The 22762-nt window shown below is 30.1% G+C and overlaps 1 protein-coding gene across 1 annotated transcript; it reads right to left on the reverse strand.

The window, feature by feature from the left end:
• Positions 1-91: 91 nt before the first annotated feature.
• Positions 92-7260, reverse strand: LOC108345021 (uncharacterized). The gene is made up of 8 exons (XM_017583580.2): positions 6800-7260; positions 6545-6721; positions 6341-6464; positions 5874-5954; positions 5062-5400; positions 3049-3215; positions 2140-2966; positions 92-1702 (listed from the first exon to the last, which is right to left on the reverse strand). Exons 1-8 carry the CDS (start codon positions 7150-7152, stop codon positions 216-218), a joined length of 3555 nt encoding a protein of 1184 aa, XP_017439069.1. The 5' UTR covers positions 7153-7260; the 3' UTR covers positions 92-215.
• Between the last annotated feature and the right edge of the window lie 15502 nt (positions 7261-22762).

Below are 22762 nucleotides of genomic sequence, written 5' to 3' on the forward strand. Positions count from 1 at the left end.
CAAAATCGATTAGAATATTATACAATCAAAAGAATACAGCTATAGTGTTATGCTAATGAATAAGATATGTATCCTAAACCAGTAAAAAGGAAACTAAAACAGACCAATGTAAACATCTTTTTCATGTAAAATATGTAGTTCACCCCACCCCCAAACTCGGGGAACAGCTTACAATAAAGGGGAAAAATTGAATAATAATTAACGGTTTACAAGATCTATTCGTTAACTACCGACTCCATCCGAGAGTTAGTTGAGACTGCAGCCTTGAAATGAGGCTTGGAAGGGAAAATAAAAACAGAATTTGAAGAATTTGAAGGCTGGTATGCTGCTGAATATCTCACTGAAGTCATGGAAAATTTAGGTAACTGTTGCATGCCTGAGACAAGTGGGACAAGTTTGTAACTGAGAATGTGCTCGGATTTTGGAAGAACATATATAGTGTCATTATGATATCCGGATAATACAAAACTCTGTGCGTCCCCAAGTGAGTATTTGATTTCTTGCAGTAATTGTGTCTGGTTGGAAATTCTAATATAATACGTAAAGGGATCTCCTACGACGGCATAAGGGGGGCATTCAAAACTAACAATCAATGGTGGTAACTCCACGTTCACATCTGGCAGCTTTTGTTTAGTCACAACCCAAGATAATGTTGAAGTAGAAGCACATTTCTCGTCAATCCCAAGGTCTCTCCTCCATTTCAAACACAGAGTTCCGAGACTGAGCTTAGAAATGTTCATATTGGAACTGACTGAGAAAACCTTCTTGAACACTTCCCCAGGAACAAGAAGTGCGGGATTTGCAAGCTCCTCGCTTGCATGTTGAATAGAACACGTCCTTTCAGCATTATCCTCTACTTCTATACGCATGGACTTTAACCTTAACGGCAACTCAGTGCAGTTTTTTGCGCTAACAATGAGCACATTCTTTTGATTCAAAGGAAGTGATTCTGAATGATTAGACTCTGAGGCTTGCTTGCTCTTAGAGAGTAGCAATGGGTCTCGTCTGAATGGCATCAAATAATGATGGTTAAGAACAATAGCATTGTGCCCTTCAATTTGCAAATGCTTGTGAACATGGACTGTCTGTGTATTTAATTCATTACGGTAAGGAGTATAACCCAAAGATACATATAGCATAATTGGTTTAGGTCGGTGCCACTTGATTTCTAATTTGCATGACCAGGAATCCCCATTTTTAATAATGGGAACGGAAATTAATCCAAATGATTGCTGTATTTTCTTTATTTTGTCAGAATCTAAGTGAGAATCATCTTCTCCTTCCGGTCCAGATATACCAAGCAGCTGAACATGATGACTATCCAGAGCATATGGCTCATTGTCCCTTGGACTAAACAAGCCACCCCCCTTCACATCCACGAGATTTATCTTCAATTCACCTGAGTAGACATCATGTCCTTTAGAAACCAATGTTACGGGTACCAAGAAAACTTCTCCCACCAATGCAGGACTTGAGGCACCAAGATGCAGATCTACTTGTGGATCTTGTTCTTCAACTTGGGTGTACTTCTGACCAGATAACACGAGAATAGGATCCTTTATTGGAACAGTTTGTACACAATCCTCCAATGTCCAAAGAGGTAAACTATCCAGAGAAGCAGGGCTTTCAGCTCTACAGCAGATTGACAAGTGTGATCCAATTTTTGCAATAACAGATAGGCATTCAAGTTTTCCACTTTGATCTGGAAATCATACAATGAACCCAAATCACATTCAACATAAAATAGATACAGAGCAATACTTCTAATGGTAAAAGATATGTATGTGCCAAGGTAGAAATAAGTGAGGCACACAAAACAGTACACATACTACTCTACTACTATAGAACCAAGGATAATATGACGGACAGATCTTATTGAAAGACCACTCTGATAAATCCATACCAATTTTGAAAGACACATAACAGCTTCTGCAAGATTTATAAATGTCCCAGTGTTAGCCAGAGATAGCATCATAAACAACATAAATTATGGATGGCAAGATACCAAGGCAGGGGACATCAGATAAAATAGAACATTTGAAACATACCAGCCTAGGTTATTTGCTTATAGAAACAATAGGCGCACTGAACTTAACAACTAAATAGGAAAATAAATTTCATCAAGAGCAACCGACTTACCACTTTGGATATCATAGGTCAACCTTAGCCATTTGTTTGATTCAAGTGAAAGAGACGGTGCTGTCTCTGTTCGATGATGTTGAATACCATCACTAACTTCTACTGACTGAGACTTTTGGCCATTTGTAACAGAGAAATTGCAATTTGATTGGTTGAATTGGATTTCTAATCCATCAATCTCAACAGTAAGGGGTAAGTGTGAAAGAAGTGATACTGTAATCAAGGTTGATGCCCCAGGCTTGATTGACTGTTCATGGAAAGCAACTGATGCCAGCATCACCAACCTAAGAGGACTGACAAGATCAACCTCAAGCTGAAGTGATTCCTCTGTTGAGATCTTCAAATTACTTTGGTGTTCATTTGTTGCCAATCCTGAAGCTCCACTGACAAGCTCAAAAACCTCATTGTGTACAATTTCTCTTTGCAGTAAATTTGCAGGACCAGCTGGACCAGTGTCTTGCCGGACACCAGTATCAGATGATACTGGCAAAGCAGCCATTTCAAGGGAATACTCCACAAAATCTTTAATAGCACCACTTTTCCTGGAGCATTCTCGCAGGTAACCCAAGACATCCCATAATAAAGTTACCCATCCCTCTTTTCTGTATAGGCTTGCTATAGTATCAAAAATTTGTTTTGCATTACTGATGTCACCTTCAGAAAAATATTCTCTGGCCATCTGGAACCCACAAAAAGAGCTCATCCTCAGAATTTTAATACTGCCGTAGGATTCATATGCTTTTTTAAGAAGTGCTATAATTTCAAGTGAATCTCGGAACCTTTTTCCTTCAGAGACAGCATAGCAGATGTATTCTTCATCACTGAGACTGTAAATCCAAATGAAAACAATAGTTTACAAGATGTTAAATATCAAAATATGAAATTATTTACCACTCAACTAAGACTTACGGTAGCATTTCAACATTATCTCCTTGTTCAAGTAATCGGGCAAATTGACCCACATACACTGAAGGAACAACAGACTCAACAACACTATCATTCTCACTGCTAGTTTCTGACATTGAGATTGCAAGCTCCAGCGCTGATCTCTTCTCACTCAAGTAGTGAGCTGCTAACTGTTTCAAATAGATGAATACAATTACTCAGGGAAGTCTATAAAAGATACACCTAATTCACAAAACAACTTTGCATGCACAAATAGATTATGATAAATCATTAGATTCTGATACAACATACATAAACACATTGCAAACACATAAATATGTGAGCAAACGACACTCACAGCACAGTTACAAGTTATGAAGGGCACCAAACTACTGATTTGAAAGTTGATAATTGTGAATACAGCCAAATGCAATAACAATATAAATTATGAACAGAAAAGTGGGGGCAGGGAGGGAAAGGAAAAAAAAAAACATGGAAATGGTAGAGTTAAAAAAATATTAACTATACTCCATGTTATTAGTTTCTCCTTTTTAATAAACATATATTCAAGTTCTATATTGACAGTGAAAATTAGAAGCACCAAAAAGGATATAACTTATACCACAATTTCTCCTCCAGCATCCCCCACAAATTGGAGGGAACAGAAACATAACTATTGAACACTTTGGAGTATTAGTTATGATATGATCCATCGTTTCCCTTCCCCCATATTTTCTGATTTCATGACAACATTTCCTTGTCCTTCCCATATTTTGCACCAAACATAGCCATAATGTTTCACCAACATTAAAACTTGAAGCAAGCATAAATGAATTAAATAAATGGAATGGAAGTATTAATAGAGACCTAAGTCACACTGAGAAACATGTCAAAAAGCAAGTCATAAAACTATGATATATTTGATTCACCAAAACCACCTAGGATATCTGTTGAATCCGAGAGATTGATAAAGGTTCAAATTCATGTGAATCAAAGTGGACTCAAGATAAGCAGAACGAGAGAAGCTGAAGCCAAGATGACTCTCACAGAAGCATCAATGATCAAAACTAAATGAGATTGAAGTACTCATGGAAATTGATGGTTTGGATAGTCATTTTCATTGTAAATCTTTAAACAATATAACACCACAATTAAAAAGACTGACCAAGGACATTAGGGTCACATTGAGAGGGGTCTGGGGAGGGTAGGCATATAAATCTTACCACAACAGAGGAGTTATTTCCTACATTTGAACCCTAAGAGAGAAGTTATTTGAATCCTGACCTCAAAGTCACAAGCTAGAAACCCACCATTGCATCAAAGCTTGCACTCATATGTGAACAAAAAATCAAACCAGTATGCCTAAACAAGGTAATTAGATAAATGTTTCAACATATGGCTTGACAGTTTCTTTCCTAGGAGGCAACCACTGCCAAGTAAAGAGTCAGGTATCATAATTAAAAGCTACAAAACATTGAGGAAAAAGGATCGGTGCTCTAGAGTAGATGTAAATGACAAATAAATGCAACAAAGGTCATACTGTTGTAGTGGTGAGGGGATGAATCAAGAGAAAGTAGGATGTAGCAGGTGCTAATAAGATCTACAAGCTTACTTAAGATGATTTTGCGATGTAGGAAGAAGAAACAAAGGCTGTAATGAGAAAATGGATAAAATATGAAGATATTTCAATTACAAGAGCGACATAGTTGTTAAGATATTTCACACAAAGAATAACACCAAAAAACTTCAAATATGATTTGAACATTCCTAGCTTTAGGAGATGAGTTGGACCTAGTCTATTTCTAGTAGTATGATGCCAAATTTTCTCCAGTCTTATTGTTGGAGTACCTTCAAATGTTCAGTCCTATAAATTTCATGTTTTAGAAGCCAATCTTCGGCCTGAGAGGTGTGTTAATATGTCTTACATTGATTAGAAATATGATAGAAGAATGCCTCTTTCTGAGGGTATAGAGCAAACAGAAGTGGTAAAGTCATTTCCCTTTCTCAACAACAAGATAGTTAAAGAGATGTGCTCACTTGGTAATAATAGGCAGGATAATATTCCCATTCAGACATAGGTTTGGATAAAGTACTAAGGTTAGGTGAAGAGCTTTGAGTTATTTTTGAACTTGTCTCCAACAATTCACCAAATACCAAAAACTGCCTACTCATCCACTCCCAGTGAAGAAAAGTTCCTTCTGGTGCACCAACAAGCCTTTTATATGCATTCTTATGCTGGCGAAACCACCCCACCGCTTCTGCAACCTTCCCACTGTGCAGTAACAAGGTTGATATTTTGAAATGTAATTGTTCAGATATAGATTTTATCTCAACTAAGCGTTGTACTGCCGGCAACCTTGTTGTCACCCCAACAATCTGTAGTATAATACAAACAGAAAACACATGTTATAAAACTTGGCTTTGTGAATATATATATATATATATATATATATATATATATATATATATATATATATATATATATATATATATATCTTGTAAGCACACAAACATGTAAAATATAGAACACATGCACTTGAATCCAAATATAAGATTTTGTGTCAAAGACAAATTAAAGACAAAATAAGTATAATTGAATCTGTTAAACATATGTAAAACTATAAAGTTAGTTGCAATGAATGCGCTTGGAGGATGTGAAACATTGCTACTAACAAGGCTCTGACTTATGAGGGCAAAATATTGGGGACAGTGATACGCTTTCTTTCATTAGTTCAAACAATAGACGTAAGGAAGTCATACAGCGCCAATAATAGCATTTTCAATATCATGATCCATAAATGGTGAAAACAAATTAAATAAAGAAAACACATTAAAACAACTCCACGCACCTCTCGCAGTGTATGGTAGGCCTCCTCATAAAATTTCAAGGCTTCTGGCCAGTCACCTCGGAATTCTGCATATACAGCAACCTAGCAATTCATGGCATCTAGATAAATAATGCACATTTTTTTTTATAAAAACACATAATATACAAATTCACAGAAGTTATGCAGTAAATGAAATGGCACAAGAAAGTCAAAGAAAAAATGTAATTCCAGCTTCCATTTCTACCTTTTCTTTTTCATGAAAGCCGCTATATTCGATATTTAAATTGATGTTACAGTCACAATTTCATCCCAATCTTCTATATTGTAGAAAATTGCAGACAAATGTCGGCACAATTGCTGTTGTATTGTGATGCAATCACACAAACCCAAAAACCTTGACCTCAATGCGTTGGCAGACATTTTTAAAACCTTGGTTACTTCAAAAACGAAAAAGGAAAAAAGGAAAGGAGGAAAAAGAATATTCTTACTTTGAAGCAGTAGCGAACAATCAACTCAACCGAGTTAGCATTCTTCTTCTCTATCCGCTGCTTAATCCTTCTCCCTTCTTCTCTATAATACGTGACGGCCAATTCAGAAAACGTACTCGCCAACCTACACCCAAAATCGACAGCGTCAAGAGAGAAAATCGACACAATTCCCAGAAAAATGTAGAGCAAGTGCATTGCACGTGCCTGTGAAGAGAGACTTTGAGATTGGCAGTGTCGTTAGGGTTCAAAACGATGACATATTTGGCATCTACCTCCGCTCGCTTCCGCAAGGCAATCATTCTATCTTCGCTGATCTCATCTGCATTGTTGCTCACCACGACAACCACCGCGAACTTGATGCTCCTCCCGCGAATCACAGCCCTGAAAGGGAACAACAGAAGATAAAGCTACTATTTATGAACGAATAAAGAAAGTGTGTGTGTGTGAGAGAGAGAGTACTTGATGGAATCGAGATCGGAGCAGAGTTGGAGCCACTCAGCGGGGTCACCGTTGAGGTGGTGTGAGGGGAAGAGAGCGGCGAGGAGAGAGGGGTTTTTGGTCCGGTGTTTGAGGAGCCAATCGCGTTTGAGGATGCCAGGAACGACGGGCGAGGGTGACGTGGCAGTTGGATCCGGGTCCGTTTTGTTGTTGAAGAGATGGATGATTTTGGAGATGTCGGGAAGGGCTAGGGTGTTGATGGGAGGCTGCGCTGACAAGAAGTGGGTGGAGATGAGTGTGTGGACCTCCGGGCACCCCACCAAGGACGCCAACGTCACCGGCGGAGTGCGCACCTCTTCCGGGTACTCTTCCATCGGATCGGATCCACTTCAAGAGCTGCTGCGTCTGTTACTGTTTACTTGCGAATTGCGAGTTTCACTGCTCTTGTTGCTGTTATGAAATGTGGACCAAGACCAACAAGGGACACCGAATTCTCAAAATGGCTAAAATAACTTGTTGCATAAAATTATTTTAGATTTTTTTTTTTTTTTTTTTTTTACATCACGAAGTTCTCTTTAGAAATTGATTAAATTTTTCTAATACCTTCTAAATCATTTTTAAACAAAATCATTTTGCAAGTTAGATTTCATCTATTTTACTAATAAACCAGTAGAAATACACCTAAGAGAAAGAGTGAATTCAATAATATGTAACTAGTGATTGTGTAAATATTTTGTCACCTCTTGAAATATTTTTAATGCTGCACTAAACAATTCTTCTAGTCATTCAGGTGTAAGGAATTAATGTAGAAAAACTATAATTATCTATTTTTAATATTATATTAAATTATATTTGTAGCATAGTTTGGACAGCTTGGACGATAGAAAATAGTTAGATAATCTAACGACGTAAGATACTAGGAGTAAAGTAAAATTTCGCTATGAAGGACCAGACGAAGGTGAGGAGATGGAGGTGAAAGGGTCGGACGACCTATCTTGGTAATCAAGTTCGTAGAACAAAGTCAAAGGTAAGTATTAATTAAGTGTAATGGGCCGAGGTTGAGTTGTGATTCACGTATCATTATTCTCAAATCCATCATCAAAAATTTAAATAGAGTTCAAACATAAAATGTAAGTTATCGCATTTATTGTGCATTTAAGACTATTACTCTGACTGGATTGTTTATTGACTTAAACATTAGATGTAACATCCCAATATCTCACGCCGGATAATTCATATTATATATTGTAACATTACATTTACGGTAATATCTCGTAATCTCACACTTATAAATTCATAATTAATATATGTCTACACATGTTTTAAACTCAGATTTCAACTATAAACTCATAAATATAATTCGAATTCTTCTAACTTATTCTTCTGTCTCTCTCTTCATTGGCATTGGATCAGACGACAATCCTTCGTCTGCTCCCGTATAACGAATTATACGATCATCGCACATACCCAAACACAAAACAAACACAAACAAGTAGGGTGAGTTAACATGCAACAAATCATTTAAAACATGTATAATTACCTTGATATAAACATCATATAATAATTATGTTCGACACCCTCATACCACAATTCCTATTAGACACTCGTCTCACAATACCCAATAGACACCACAATACCCAATAGACACTCATCCGGATGATACGTTGATGAGCGGTCACGGGAGGTTATGCACTTGGAATGACTTCTACTTCTTCTTACAAATACACTTCCAAAATACTTCATACCATTCATAAGGTTAGTCCCCTCACTATGTCCAAAACCGGCACATAGACCAGGACCTCCTGCTCCTCTCACCACATAATTCATCCCTCTCTACTTGAGACTGGATTATTATTAGAGTATCAGGATAGCCTCCAACTACGGGACCCTCAACATCAACATATACACAAATACCATAATATTACTGAATCTCTCCACGAGACTCATACCATACTCATATTCCTCAACTCACATTATACCCCTACAAAATCTCCCTATATCACTTATATCATGTTTAGATGCATAAATTCAATTGCAATATAATAAAATGCAATTATCACAATTATAATTCATAATTCCATATCTACCACAAAAACATGAATTCATCAAACATTTCCATTCCAACAAGATATATTGCACAATATTTTAACAATACAAAATCTGTTAAATAGGATTTAAGTTAAAAACTTGTCGAGTAGACTTCCAGGAAAGAGAGGTGCGTCACAATGGACAACTTAAGTACCAAGTCTTTCCTTAGCCAAAGTGTTCCTCAACTAGTTTTTAACAAATTTCTTATTTACAGATTCAAAACAACAACATATAATATTAACACCGAATTTCAATATAGATAAACATATAGTAAGCATTAACAGTATTCATACAGAATTTCAATATATGAATAGTAATAAAACAATACTAAGTTATAATATAAAAGCATAGAAATACTAAATCATAATATAAAAGCACAGAAAAGTTAGCTCCCCTACCTCTATTCCAGACTTAATCTCCTGCTCCGAATTTGTTTCCCCCGAAACCCTTCAGAACCTCTACTCTTCTTGCAACTAAAAATTTTTCCTAACTCTTTCTTCTCTATTTCTCAAGCTCTCACTTGATTTCTCTTCTCTTGGTGCAAAATAACCTTCCCTCCTATGGCTATTTATAGGTAAAAAAAAATTTACTATTCATTAATATTTTAATATTATTTATTATTTTAATATTATTTAAAAATAATATTTCAATCATTTTCTCACCAAATTTGATCCTAATTTCTACCTACTACTTTCTTCCATGCTAAGAAATCTTAATGCTGAAAATTTATTTTTACGATTTACTTTTTACTATTTACTATTTACTTTTTACTATTCAATTTAAAAAAATTTACTAAATAAGTTACCAAAAATTTGAACCTCTCCTTCTAAAATTACTATAATTTTATATCCAAAATTTACAATTTTCTATCCATTAAAATTATTATTAATAATAAAATACTAAAATTTACTACTATATATATATATATATCTTTTTTTTTCATGAATCTTACATTAGAGTACCTTCGACAGGTATCCCGGTTGGAATGAAGGTGAAGATAAGATGAAAATATGTGAAGTTGTTTGTAGAAATTTCTTGACCCTGTACTCGAAATAATATTATACTCTCTTTTCATTTTAAAACAAAGTTAAATATAATTTTAGTTTCTAAATTATTATACAAAATTAAGTATCATTTTTTCTTAAAATTTAATATTGTTTGGTTCAAGTAATAATATGCAAAAATTTTAATTAAGTATAAATATTGATAATACTCGAAATTTTTAACTAAGTAGGAGAATGGAGATGTACATATTCGTCTCATCCATGTTTCTATTTATATTATTAAAATATTTATAGTTTATAATTTATATATATATATATATATATATAAGTCTTTAGTTTTATAATTTTTATATTTTTTTCACTTATACATTTTTTTCTCTTTTAATTGTTTGAGTTGACATGAAATTTATTTACATCTCTAACATATTTTTCTTTTTGTTTAATCAAATATTTTTTATGTCTCGCATTTTAATATTTTTACTCTTTTTTAACATTTTTATTTATTATTTATTTTTTCAGGTCACAGGTTAAGTTTTTAATATCATGAACCCATCATTTCCTGTTATATAAAAAAGCTTATTTTATTTATTATCTTATTCTTAATTTTTATTTCATATTTGAAGAACTCTTTTTATTTTGCTACAACAATTTTCATTATCTTTCAATAGTTTGATTAGTTTGATAATTAAAACTTTTTCTTAAATCTTTAACGTATTTTTTTATCTTATTATACCTTTAATTATACATTTTATTTATCTGATTTTATTCAATGGTCTATTAAATTGTTTCTAAAACACATATTTAAATTTTTTTTACTTTTTTTCTAATACTTTTATTTGTATAATGTAAAATAAAGTTTTGATATTTTTTATATAATTATTTTTATTTTTTAACTAATCACCATAAGTGTAATTTTATCATGGAAATAATTTTTTTAATATAATATAATAATTTAATGTGATTATATGAATCTTTTTTATCATTATCCAACATATATTAAAATTCAAAAGATAAAAGATTTATATCAAATTTTATTTATTATTAGTTTAATCTTTATCTTTTTTTTTTATTTTGTTACAGTGGAACTACAAAAAAAAAATCATGATTTATCTATAAATTATTATTTACGAATGCAAATTCATTCTTATATAAATTAATCATTACATGTTAATATTACTTACCAATTATAATTTATAGGTAAACTTAACGTTACATACCAATTGATTTGGTTATGAATATGATTCAACCTTATATATTAACCTTACCTAGGGATTCAATAATCTATTTTTTCATTTTCTCCATCTTAATAATTATAATTTTCTTTCTCTTCATCCTAACTATTAAATTAAACATACGAAGATAAATACAATATTAAATAAATTGTTTTTAATAAAATATTAATTTTAATAGAAAAATTATAATATTTATATAAAAAATTAAATTTGGTTTCAATTTAGAAAAAAATGTTTTTTTTAAATTAAAACTAAATTACGAAAAATAACAAATACAGAAAATAAATTGAGGTTTTTCAAATAACATTTATATCAAGAGTGACCCAACATTATCATTGTCACGTTAGATTATCTTATCACGTGACAGAATCTTATGTGTAACATTTTAATTTTTTAAAAAGTAATAATTAAATTTTTTTTAACTAATATGTGATACATAATTTAATGTTATTAGTATAATACTAAGAAAATTACATTAAATTTTAAAAATTAAAAATTCAATTAAAACCAGTAAAAAGTACCTAATTAAACATTTAGAACAAAAATGAAAATCAATCTAAAGTTTAAACCTAATAGATAAATGTTCTATAACTTTGATTATTATATTAGTCCATTGGGTTCAACCCTTTAACTTAAAATTTCGTTTTATCAGTACTTGTAGATTTAGTACACTTCTTAAAATCCTTTACAAATATATTTCAGTTTGAGATACATTACATTGAAGATAAAGTTAAAGTTAGGCAATAATCTAATGAATCAATAAACCATAAATATAAGTATACGAGAGTCTTCCTCCAATATTAATCCATTACTACAATAATAATTTATCTTTGTCATTTAGTCTATCAACCTCATATCTTTAACCTCGAAACCTATATATTTCTACACTTCATGGCACCCAAATGATAACTTTTATGTCACAATTTTTTTCTTTTTACTGTATCAACTTTTTGAATTGGATAAAAAGCTTTTTCTTTTATAATTAACTTGAAAAATAGTTTGCACACAACACCAAACCAAAATATTATTCCCCATAGCTCTATAACATTCTATTTAAAAATATTATATGTAACATCCCGTAAATAATTCATAATTGATATATTGTAGCACTACATTTAAGGTAACATCCCTTAATCTCACACTTGATAATTCATAGTTGATATATATATATATATATATATATATATATATATATATATATATATATATGTTTTAAACTCAGATTTCAACTATAAACTCATAAATATAACTCGAATTCTTCTAATTCTTCTATCTCTTTCTTCATTGGTACTGAATCAGACGACATTCTTCCATCTGCTCCCGTATAACGAATTATACGATCATCGCACATACACAAACACAAACAAGTAGGGTGAGCTAACATGCAACTAATCATTTATAAAACATGCATAATTACTTTGATACACTCAACAAACCTCATATAATAATTATGTCAGACACCCTCATACCATCATACAACAATCGCATCATAGATACTCATCCATTACTTTGATACACTCAACAAACCTCATATAATAATTATGTGAGACACCATCATACCATCATACAACAATCGCATCATAGATACTCATTCCACAATACCACAATTACTAATAGACACTCATCCCACAATACTTAATAGACACTCGTTCCACAATACTCAATAGACACTCATTCCACAATACCCAATGGACACTCATTCCACAATACCCAATAGACACTTATTTCACAATACCCAATAGACACTCATCCGGATGATACGTTGATGAGCGGTCACAGGAGGTTATGCACTTGTGATGACTTCTACTTTCTCTTACAAATACATTTCCAAAATACTCCATATGATCCACAAGGTTAGTCCTTAACACTATGTCCAAAACCGGCACATAGACCAGGACCTCCCGCCCCTCTCACCACATAATTCATCCTTCTCTACTTGAGACTGAATGATTATTAGAGTATCAGGATAACCTCCAACTACAGGACCCTCAACATCAACATATACACAAATACCACATCATTACTGAATCTCTCCACGAGACTCATATCATGCTCATATTCCTCAACTCACATTATACCCTTACAAAATCTCCTTATAATACTTATATCATGTTCAGATGCATAAATTCAAATCCAATAAAATTCAATCATCGCAGAAATCATACAAAATGAATATATCACAAAATAAATTAACAATACTAAAATATCACCATAAATGACTAGTCACAACTTACTGGATTTGACCAGGGCTGCTCTATGATCAGGGATGTACCAACTCCGGTTTTTAAGATTCCTCTATCCTACCATCACAATTATAATTCATAATTCCATATCTACCACAATAACATAAATTCATCAGACATTTTCATTCCAACGAGATATATTGCACAATAATTTAACAGTACATAATCTGTTCAACAAGATTTAAGTTAAAAACTTGTCGAGTAGACTTTCAGGAAAGAGAGGTGCGTCACAATGGACAACTTAAGTACCAAGTCTTTCCTTAGCCAAAGTGTTCCTCAACTAGTTTTAAAAAATTTCTTATTTACAGATTCAAAACAACAGCATATAATATTAGCACAGAAATTCACTATAGATAGATATACAGTAAGCACCTATGTTTTTCATTAATAGTAATTTCAAGACATGAATAGTAATAAAAGAATACTAAATCATAATATAAAAGCTTAGAAATGTTAGCTCCCCTACCTCTATTCCAGACTTCTCTTGCTCCGAATTTGTTTCCCCGAAAACCCTCCAGAGCCTCTACTCTTCTTGCAACTAAAAATTTCTTCCTAACTCTTTCTTCTCTATTTCTCAAGGTTTCTCACTTGATTCTTCCTCTCTTTGTGCAAAATAGTTTCCCCTCTCATGGCTATTTATAGTCCAAAAATTTTACTATTCAACAATTTTTTAATATTATTTATTATTTTAATATTATTTTATTTAGTTTTCTACAATTTTCTTGAAATCACCACAATTTTCTACCAATTAAGCTACCAAATTTTTTTATTTAGCTTTCCACATTTTATTTTTACATAAACTTATCATATTTTCCATTCACAAAGAAATTTATTACTACTAGTATTTATCATATTTTCCATTCACAAAGAAATTTATTATTACTAGTAATAAAATTGTTACTATTAAAGTAAATATTTTTCATGGGTCTTACATTACGTAGACTAATAAAATTAGCACAAGCACACCAAATAATGAAGAAGGGATAATACTTATTTTCATTAAGTTTTGTCTCGTAGAAATCCTATCCTCTAGTAATTTCTTGTAAGTAAAACTAGATTGTACAGAGTAAATTAATGTTTTGAATTTTTACAAAATTAATCTATGTAGCAGATAGCATAATGGCCATCAACATTCGTGACTTCATCTCTTGTTCAATGGAAAAGTTTGTGTTGGTGGACTCTTATATTGTATTTGGATAACCAATTTTAACAATTATAAAAAATTGAAATAATAAATTTTAATAATTAAAAAAATTGAAATATATAATATTTGAATTACTTATAATTATGAAGAAATGGAGCAACTTTCACGGGAATCTACAAGTTATGAGGAAACGGAGTCTCCCATTTAACTTTGACCATAGCATCAATGAAGTACTAAATTAGTTTCCTTGTGCTTTCTTTTAGTTTTTTTCTTTTTTTTATACCTTTGTTTTATAATAGTTTTGTAAACTACGGTAATAATTCACCTAAAATTTTAAGTTCTAATTACCTTGAGAACATTTCTCTCTGTATCTCTTTTATTTATTCATTACAAATATCAAATAACAACTTTAAATATAAGTTAAAATATTACTTTAGTTCTTATTTTTATTTGATTTTGTGAATTCAGTCTTAATATATTTTTTTTCTTAATAAAGATTCAATTTTCATCAATTTTACTTAATTTATTTTTTTTTATTAATGTTGTTTAGATTTAACCTTAAATTGGCACCTTTCACCTGAGATTAAAGAGAAAATTGACAATCTTTCTCAGATAAATTATCGTCTTAAAAAAATATTCTTGTAAGAACAGTATATGTTATGTATAGTGAATTTGTAACTAATTTTGATATTTTTTATTTTTTATTTTTTAATTTAAAAAAGGTTTAATCATTCACTAAGTCCTTATTTTCGCATGGAATCTCAATTTCGTCCCTTTCTTTTTGAAAATATCAATTGGGTCCCAATTTTATGAAAATTGCAATAAATGGATCATTTCCGTTAAATAGTGTCAAACGGCGTTACGGTGTGTTTGACGTGGCACGCTGTTGTGGACGTGTTATCTGACGTGGTTGATTCAAGCAGGAGCAGTGGGCACGTGGAATCTCAAAATGAAACGCGACTAGATCAAGAGCACAAGATTTCCCACACCAGAATTTTGACACTCAAAAAGTAAATTGGGAAACAAGAATGGAACTTCTCAAAATGCAGATTGAAAAACAAGAACAAAACACCTAAAAGAAAATTCTTGAACATGATCAGAAATCCCCAAAATGCAGTAGTCTCCTTCCTCGTGACTCAACCCAAAATCACAAAATTAGAAACCTCAAAATCCCCGAATCGAAACCCTAACGTGAACGCCATGCTCCACCACGAGAATGCCAACAAGCAGAGACCTTCACCGCCACAGAGACGCCAGAGAGCGAACCCACACGTCGCGGAAACACCGCGCCTGAGCCACCAAACCTGATCTCCACTCCCAAAGAGAAATCGCTGGAATCAGAGAAGAAGAGAGGGAAGTTCCCTATTTTGATTCGAGCCTTGAACCCATAAGAGTAAGGGAAAGAACTTTCTCGTGCACGCCGCAACTCCCATTGCTTGAGTTCTTGGTTCAGCGTGAGACAAAGAGAAAAGGAAATGAAGCTTCCCTGCTTTACGAGCTCGAACCATGGCGAAAGAGGAGAAGAAAAATTCTTTTCTTCTTACTTATAAAATATTCAATTTCCACGTGCCCCACTGCTCCTGCTTGAATCAACCACGTCAGATAACACGTCCACAACAGCGTGCCACGTCAAACACACCGTAACGCCGTTTGACACTATTTAACGGAAAGGATCCATTTGTTGCAATTTTCATAAAATTGGGACCCAATTGATATTTTCAGAAAGAAAGGGACGAAATTGAGATTTCATGCGAAAATAGGAACTTAGTGAATGATTAAACCTTTAAAAAATAGCCATATGTCAAATAAATATGTAACAAATAACAATATCACGTGTCCAGATCAATAACATATATTTAAGTCCAGGACACTTGATATAAACTTTTCATTTTTCATTAATTATTTAAATAATATTAAAAAAAAATATAAATTGAACAAAAATGACGAAAATAAAAATATTATTATCACAAAATTAAACAAAAATAAAAATTAAATTAATATTTTAATCTTATATATATATATATATATATATATATATATATATATATATATATATATATATATATATATATATATATATATATATATATATAACATAATGAAATCAACAAGGTAACGCCACTTTCTAAAGTTAAATATTACACAAATGTTAAGAACATTTAACTAATATTTTCAAATAAACTATCTCAATTTTTCCTTTTACTAAAACACAATCCTCCAAATATGTTTAATTACCATTTTTTATAAATCTAAATACATCAAACTAAAATGGCATCACTTAAGTGCCTACAATATAATGCTTTAAGCGATTAGAACTTGTAAATATTATTAGTTTGCATATCTTCACTTAAGAACTAATTAACAGTCTCTTAAAAATCAAAGTTTTGTCCAAACTTTATCATTTTTTTCTACAAAGTGTTCGCGTTTAGAACAACTTCAATCTTTTTTAAGCTACTACTTGAAGTGAAAATTTTGATATTTAAACCAAGTCGTTTAAAGCAACAATGTCTTTGCTTTAAACGATGATTAATTACATATTCTTCTTCACTTGAGTAGTTGTTACATTTGTGATACTTTAATTGTGACACTCAAGGATTCTGTCAAAAAAAAAATTGTCATTGATTCCATTTATGCATTTTGAACCACATTTATTAAGCATATTTTCCGTGACAAATAATGTAAGACCCATGAAAAATATTTACAATTTTACTACTAGTAAAAATAATTTTTTTTGTGAATGGAAAATTACGTGAAAAGTTAAATAAGAAATTTTGGTAGCTTAATTGGTAGAAAATTTGTGGTGATGGATTCAAACTCTTTTCTACCTTTCTGTAAAAAAAAAATTTAAATATTGATAGTGAATAAAACACTCAGATTTTAAGGCATTATTGAGGGATCAAATAGGTCAAGTGGTGATTAAAATATTAATATAATAAGATAATATTAAAATAATAAATAATATTAAAAAATTGTTAAATAGTAAAATTTTTGGACTATAAATAGCCATGAGAGGAGAGGTTATTATGCACAAAGAGAAGAAGAATCAAGTGAGAGCTTGAGAAATAGAGAAGAAAGAGTTAGGGAGAAATTTTTAGTTGCAAGAAGAGTAGAGGTTCTGAAGGGTTTTCGGAGAAACAAATTCGGAGCAAGAGAAGTCTGGAATAGAGGTAGGGGAGCTAACATTTCTAAGCTTTTATATTATGATTTAGTATTGTTTTATTACTATTCATGTCTTGAAATTCTGTGTGAATATTGTTAATGCTTACTGTATCTCTATCTATATTGAATTTATGTGTTAATATTATATGTTGTTGTTTTGAATCTGTAAATAAGAAATTTGTTAAAACTAGTTGAGGAACACTTTGGCTAAGGAAAGACTTGGTACTTAAGTTGTCCATTGTGACACACCTCTCTTTCCTGGAAGTCTACTCGACAAGTTTTTAACTTAAATCTTGTTGAACAGATTATGTACTGTTAAACTATTGTGCAATATATCTCGTTGGAATGAATTAATGTTATTGTGGTAGATACAAAATTATGAATTATAATTGTGATGGTAGGATAGAGGAATCTTAAAAACCGGAGTTGGTACATCTCTGATCATAGAGCAGGCCTGGTCCAATCCAGTAAGTTGTGACTAGTCGTATGTACTGGGCGTTTATGGTGAGTTTGATTCGTCAAACATTTGATTCTTCTCCGGTGACCATGTATAGTGATATTTTAGTATTGTTAATTTATTTATACATTCATTTTGTATGATTTCTGTGATGATTGTATTTTATTATATTGGATTTGAATTTATGCATCTGAACATGATATGAGTATTATGGGGAGATTTTGTAATGGTATAATGTGAGTTGAGGAATATGAGCATGGTATGAGTTTCGTGGAGAGATTCAGTAATGATATGGTATTTATGTATATGTTGATGTTAAGGGTCCTGTAGTTGGAGGTTATCCTGATACTCTAATAATCATCCAGTCTCAAGTAGAGAAGGATGAATTATGTGGTGAGAGGGGCAGGAGGTCCTGGTCTATGTGTCGGTTTTGGACATAGTGTTGAGGATTAACCTTGTGAATGGTATGGAGTATTTTGGAAGTGTATTTGTAAGAAGAAGTAGAAGTCATCACAAGTGCATAACCTCCCGTGACCGCTCATCAACGTATCATCCGGATGAGTGTCTATTGGGTATTGTGGTGTCTATTGGGTATTGTGGAACGAGTGTCTATTGAGTATTGTGGGATGAGTGTTTATTGGGTATTGTGGGACGAGTGTCTATTAGGAATTCTGGTATGATGGGATGAGTATCTATGGTGTAATTGTGGTATGATGGGATGAGTATCTATGGTGTGATTGTGGTATGATGGTATGAAGATGTCTGACATAATTATTATATGATGTTTGTATCAAAGTAATTATGCATGTTTTATAAATGATTTGTTGCATGTTAGCTCACCCTACTTGTTTGTGTTTGTGTATGTGCGATGATCGTATAATTCGTTATACGGGAGCAGATGAAGGAATGTCGTCTGATCCAGTGTCAATGAAGAAAGAGATAGAAGAATAAATTAGAAGAATTCGAGTTATATTTATGAGTTTGTAGTTGAAATCTGAGTTTAAAACATATGTATAAATATATATCAACTATAAATTTTCAAGTGTAAGATTACGGGATGTTATCGTAAATGTAATGTTACAATATATAAATTATGAATTATCAAGTGTGAAATTATGGGATGTTACAAATAATTGGGATCACAAATATTCATCACTTGTACAATTTCTTGATCACTTTTGTGATAAAATGTCTAAGGACCAAATATTTTAATCACAAATATTTATACTTTGGTCATAAAAATCAGCTTTTAGTCACAAAATTTACCTTTATTTATAATAATTATTTTATTGTCATAAAAGAAAGTATATTTTATCTATATACTTATTTTATTTTTGATTTTCCAAAATATTTTCGACGCATCATAAAAATAATTGAATATAAATTATATTATATTAAAATTTCAATAAATAAATAATATGGACAAATTTTATTTTAAGGAAAATAAAATATAGTAAATGTCGTGTTTATAATATGGAGTTAGCAAAAAGTTAGGAAATTATTTTTTTAAACTCCTTATTTTAATTTACTTTATTTGTGTAACTAAATTTCTCTATTTTCTAAAAAATCTATGAAAGTATTTGAACTAGCTTTTCCCTCTATAGAAAAATAAACTTGAAAAGTAGTACCTTATTTTAAAGTGAAACTTTAGACATAATTTTTAAAAAGTTAAATATATAAAAGATGTAGACATTAAATTAATTCATTTGTGGTGGGTCTTTTAAATTTAATCAATAAAAATATCGCATTATTAAATTAAAAATAGATAGTAGTAATATAAAAACTTAAATTAATATTATATATTGAATATTATTATGTTATACATATCTATTTTTTAAAAAGTTAAATATATAAAATATGTAGACATTAAATTAATTCATTGGTGGGTCTTTTAAATTTAATCAATAAAAAAATCGCATTATTAAATTAAAAATAGATAGTAGAAATATAAAAACATAAAATAATATTATATATTGAATATTATTATGCTATATATATATACACACTAGTGTTGTGAAACTCAGTTAGAATCTGCGGGTCAATCTGACCTACCATAGGTTCTGGTCGGATTGAGTTTGAAAAAAATGTTATTTTTTTATATGTGTCAATGTTTAATTTGGTCTCTTAAAACCTAGCTCACCCGGATTGACTCACTAACCCACCTAATTTAATTATTTATTAATTTATGTTTTAATATTATTAGTTAACACTTTTATTGTTTTATAGATGGAAATAAAGAAAAATATGTTTCAAAAAAGAAAAAATATTATGAATTTATTTATTTAAAACTCTAATATTATAAATGAATAAATAATACGTAGATGTATATTATACATAACGTAAGAAATCAAATTAGAATTATAAATTTTAATAAATATTATATAGTATCGATTCTATTAGAAGATGTTTCTTCAAAACCCAACTAGATTGAGAATTCTTTTCACATATGTAATATACACAACAAATTGTATTAATATAAAATTACTCAATAACTTGTTTTTATATATAAAAATTAATATAATATACATTTTTCAAAATATATTAAACTATGAATAATTTGATCACCTTATTAGTATTATTTAATTGTAATAAAATTGAGATAGATAATCATAATGATATTAAATTACAATTTAGTCGTTATATGGCCAAAATCCACCTTTTTTTTATATAAAGTTATTGATACTTATATTTGGTAAAAGTTACATACAATTAGATTTATTTTTCTACATACATACACATACATACATATATATATATATATATATATATATATATATATATATATATATATATATATATATATATATATATATATATATATAAAACCAGTGTAAAGAAGTAAACTAAAAAATATTAAATATTAAAAATAAAAAGTAAATGTTATAATTAAACACAAATACGTTTTGTCATTAGATTATAAAAAAAAACGTTTGAAAAAACTATCAAAGGAGAATTTTTTAATTTCATTTTATCTTTTTATTAACTAGTAATAAGGTTAATCTTTTCTTTCTTTTGTACAAGTTCTTGTAGAAAAATATAGCATTTATAGAAGAGATCAAATTACACCTATGTAACTTTTACTAAATATTACATCGTGAATGACTGACTTTATAATATATGTGAAAGAAAATTTGATCTAATGGTGGGTTTTAGAAGAAAGAAAGTTTATTCAATTAAAAGATAGAACAATATTAAATATTTATAAAAAATAATAAATGTTATAAATAAATTAAACGTATTTTGTCATTTATAATTATCGGAAAGTTAGGAAAAAACGGTTAAAGAAGTGTTTTTCTTTAAAGCTCCTTAATTAATTTATTTATTTATTATAAATAAGTTTATTGTTTTTGAAAAGTTAGAAAAGTGTAATATTTGGTAAAAGTTATACCGTATTTTAAATAAGAATAACGAGATTTTTTTATCAAACTATTGAAAAGTTAGAAAAAAAAATACTTTTTTAGTTCTTTATTATATTTTAGCTAAAATAATTTTTTTTTTCAAAAGTTCTTATAAAATTATATAATTTGATTTATTTATACATGTATGCGGGTCTAAAATTCATGCATAGCATATGGGAAGGAATTAGTTCAAAATTTAAAGATGGTAAAAACAATTAAAACAATATTTTACAAAAAAAAATTAAATATTAAGAAAGAATAATAAATGTTATAAATAACATAAACGCGTTTCGTGATGGATATATTAAAAAACAATTACTAAAGGAACCTGTTTTTAAGGTTCTTATTGTTTTTATTAAAATTAAAGTTTTTGTTTTCTATAAGTTTTTGTAAAGGTATTTGATCCATCTTTACTTAAAAAAGAAAGAAAAGCCCAAAACAATACGCTAAAATATTACCTTATTTAAAGTGAAATCCTACGATTACGTTTTGAAGAAGTTATAAGAAATAAAAGTTATTTAGAAATTTAATTAATCTATCAGTGGTGATTTTTATTTTTTAATTTAATTCATAGACATCTCATTGACGAATTCTTTCTCACACAATACACCCCTATAAATAAATACACACATAAAATACACAAAAACTTGGAGAAAAATTCACAGTCAACAAAATTCTCTCATCTCGGAATTAGTATTACTTAATTAACAAAATAAAACAGACAATGAAATAAAATAATTGAATCTGTATTGATGCACCAGCAAAAAACTAATCCACCATCATAAAATAATTATAATACGAAATGTTATGTTAACCATTAAATGAAACTTAATTATTAAACAGACTTAATTTAATGAAGAGAGATATCAACGATGTAACGTATTCCCATTCCTCTCTCTATATCCATATCTGTATCTCTCTAAACACATGCATATACATATATATATATATATATATATATATATATATATATATATATATATATATATATATATATATATATATATATATATATATATACATGTACATATATACATACATATACATATACATATATACATATATATATATATAAACTAATTAATTATTTATGTTAAAATTTGAAAACAGAGTGGTAGCAAGAGTAGATGTATCATATATCTATATGTGAGAACATTTTGTAGGGATATTTTGGTAAATGAAGCGTACCATTGAGTATTATAAATGAAGTTGCGAGTTTGTGTGTTTGAAGCCATAGTTGAAGTAGAATTTGAGTATTT

This window comes from Vigna angularis, chromosome 1 (assembly GCF_016808095.1).
Source record: "Vigna angularis cultivar LongXiaoDou No.4 chromosome 1, ASM1680809v1, whole genome shotgun sequence".
Lineage (NCBI taxonomy): Eukaryota > Viridiplantae > Streptophyta > Magnoliopsida > Fabales > Fabaceae > Vigna > Vigna angularis.

Coding starts and splice junctions, on each gene's coding strand:
- LOC108345021 (XM_017583580.2), bottom strand. CDS start 7,152: ATGGAAGAGTACCCGGAAGAGGTGCGCACTCCGCCGGTGACGTTGGCG. Junction 5,955..6,340: donor TTGTTCGCTACTGCTTCAAA/GTAAGAATATTC, acceptor ATGAATTGCTAG/GTTGCTGTATATGCAGAATT. Junction 2,967..3,048: donor GATAATGTTGAAATGCTACC/GTAAGTCTTAGT, acceptor TTGGATTTACAG/TCTCAGTGATGAAGAATACA.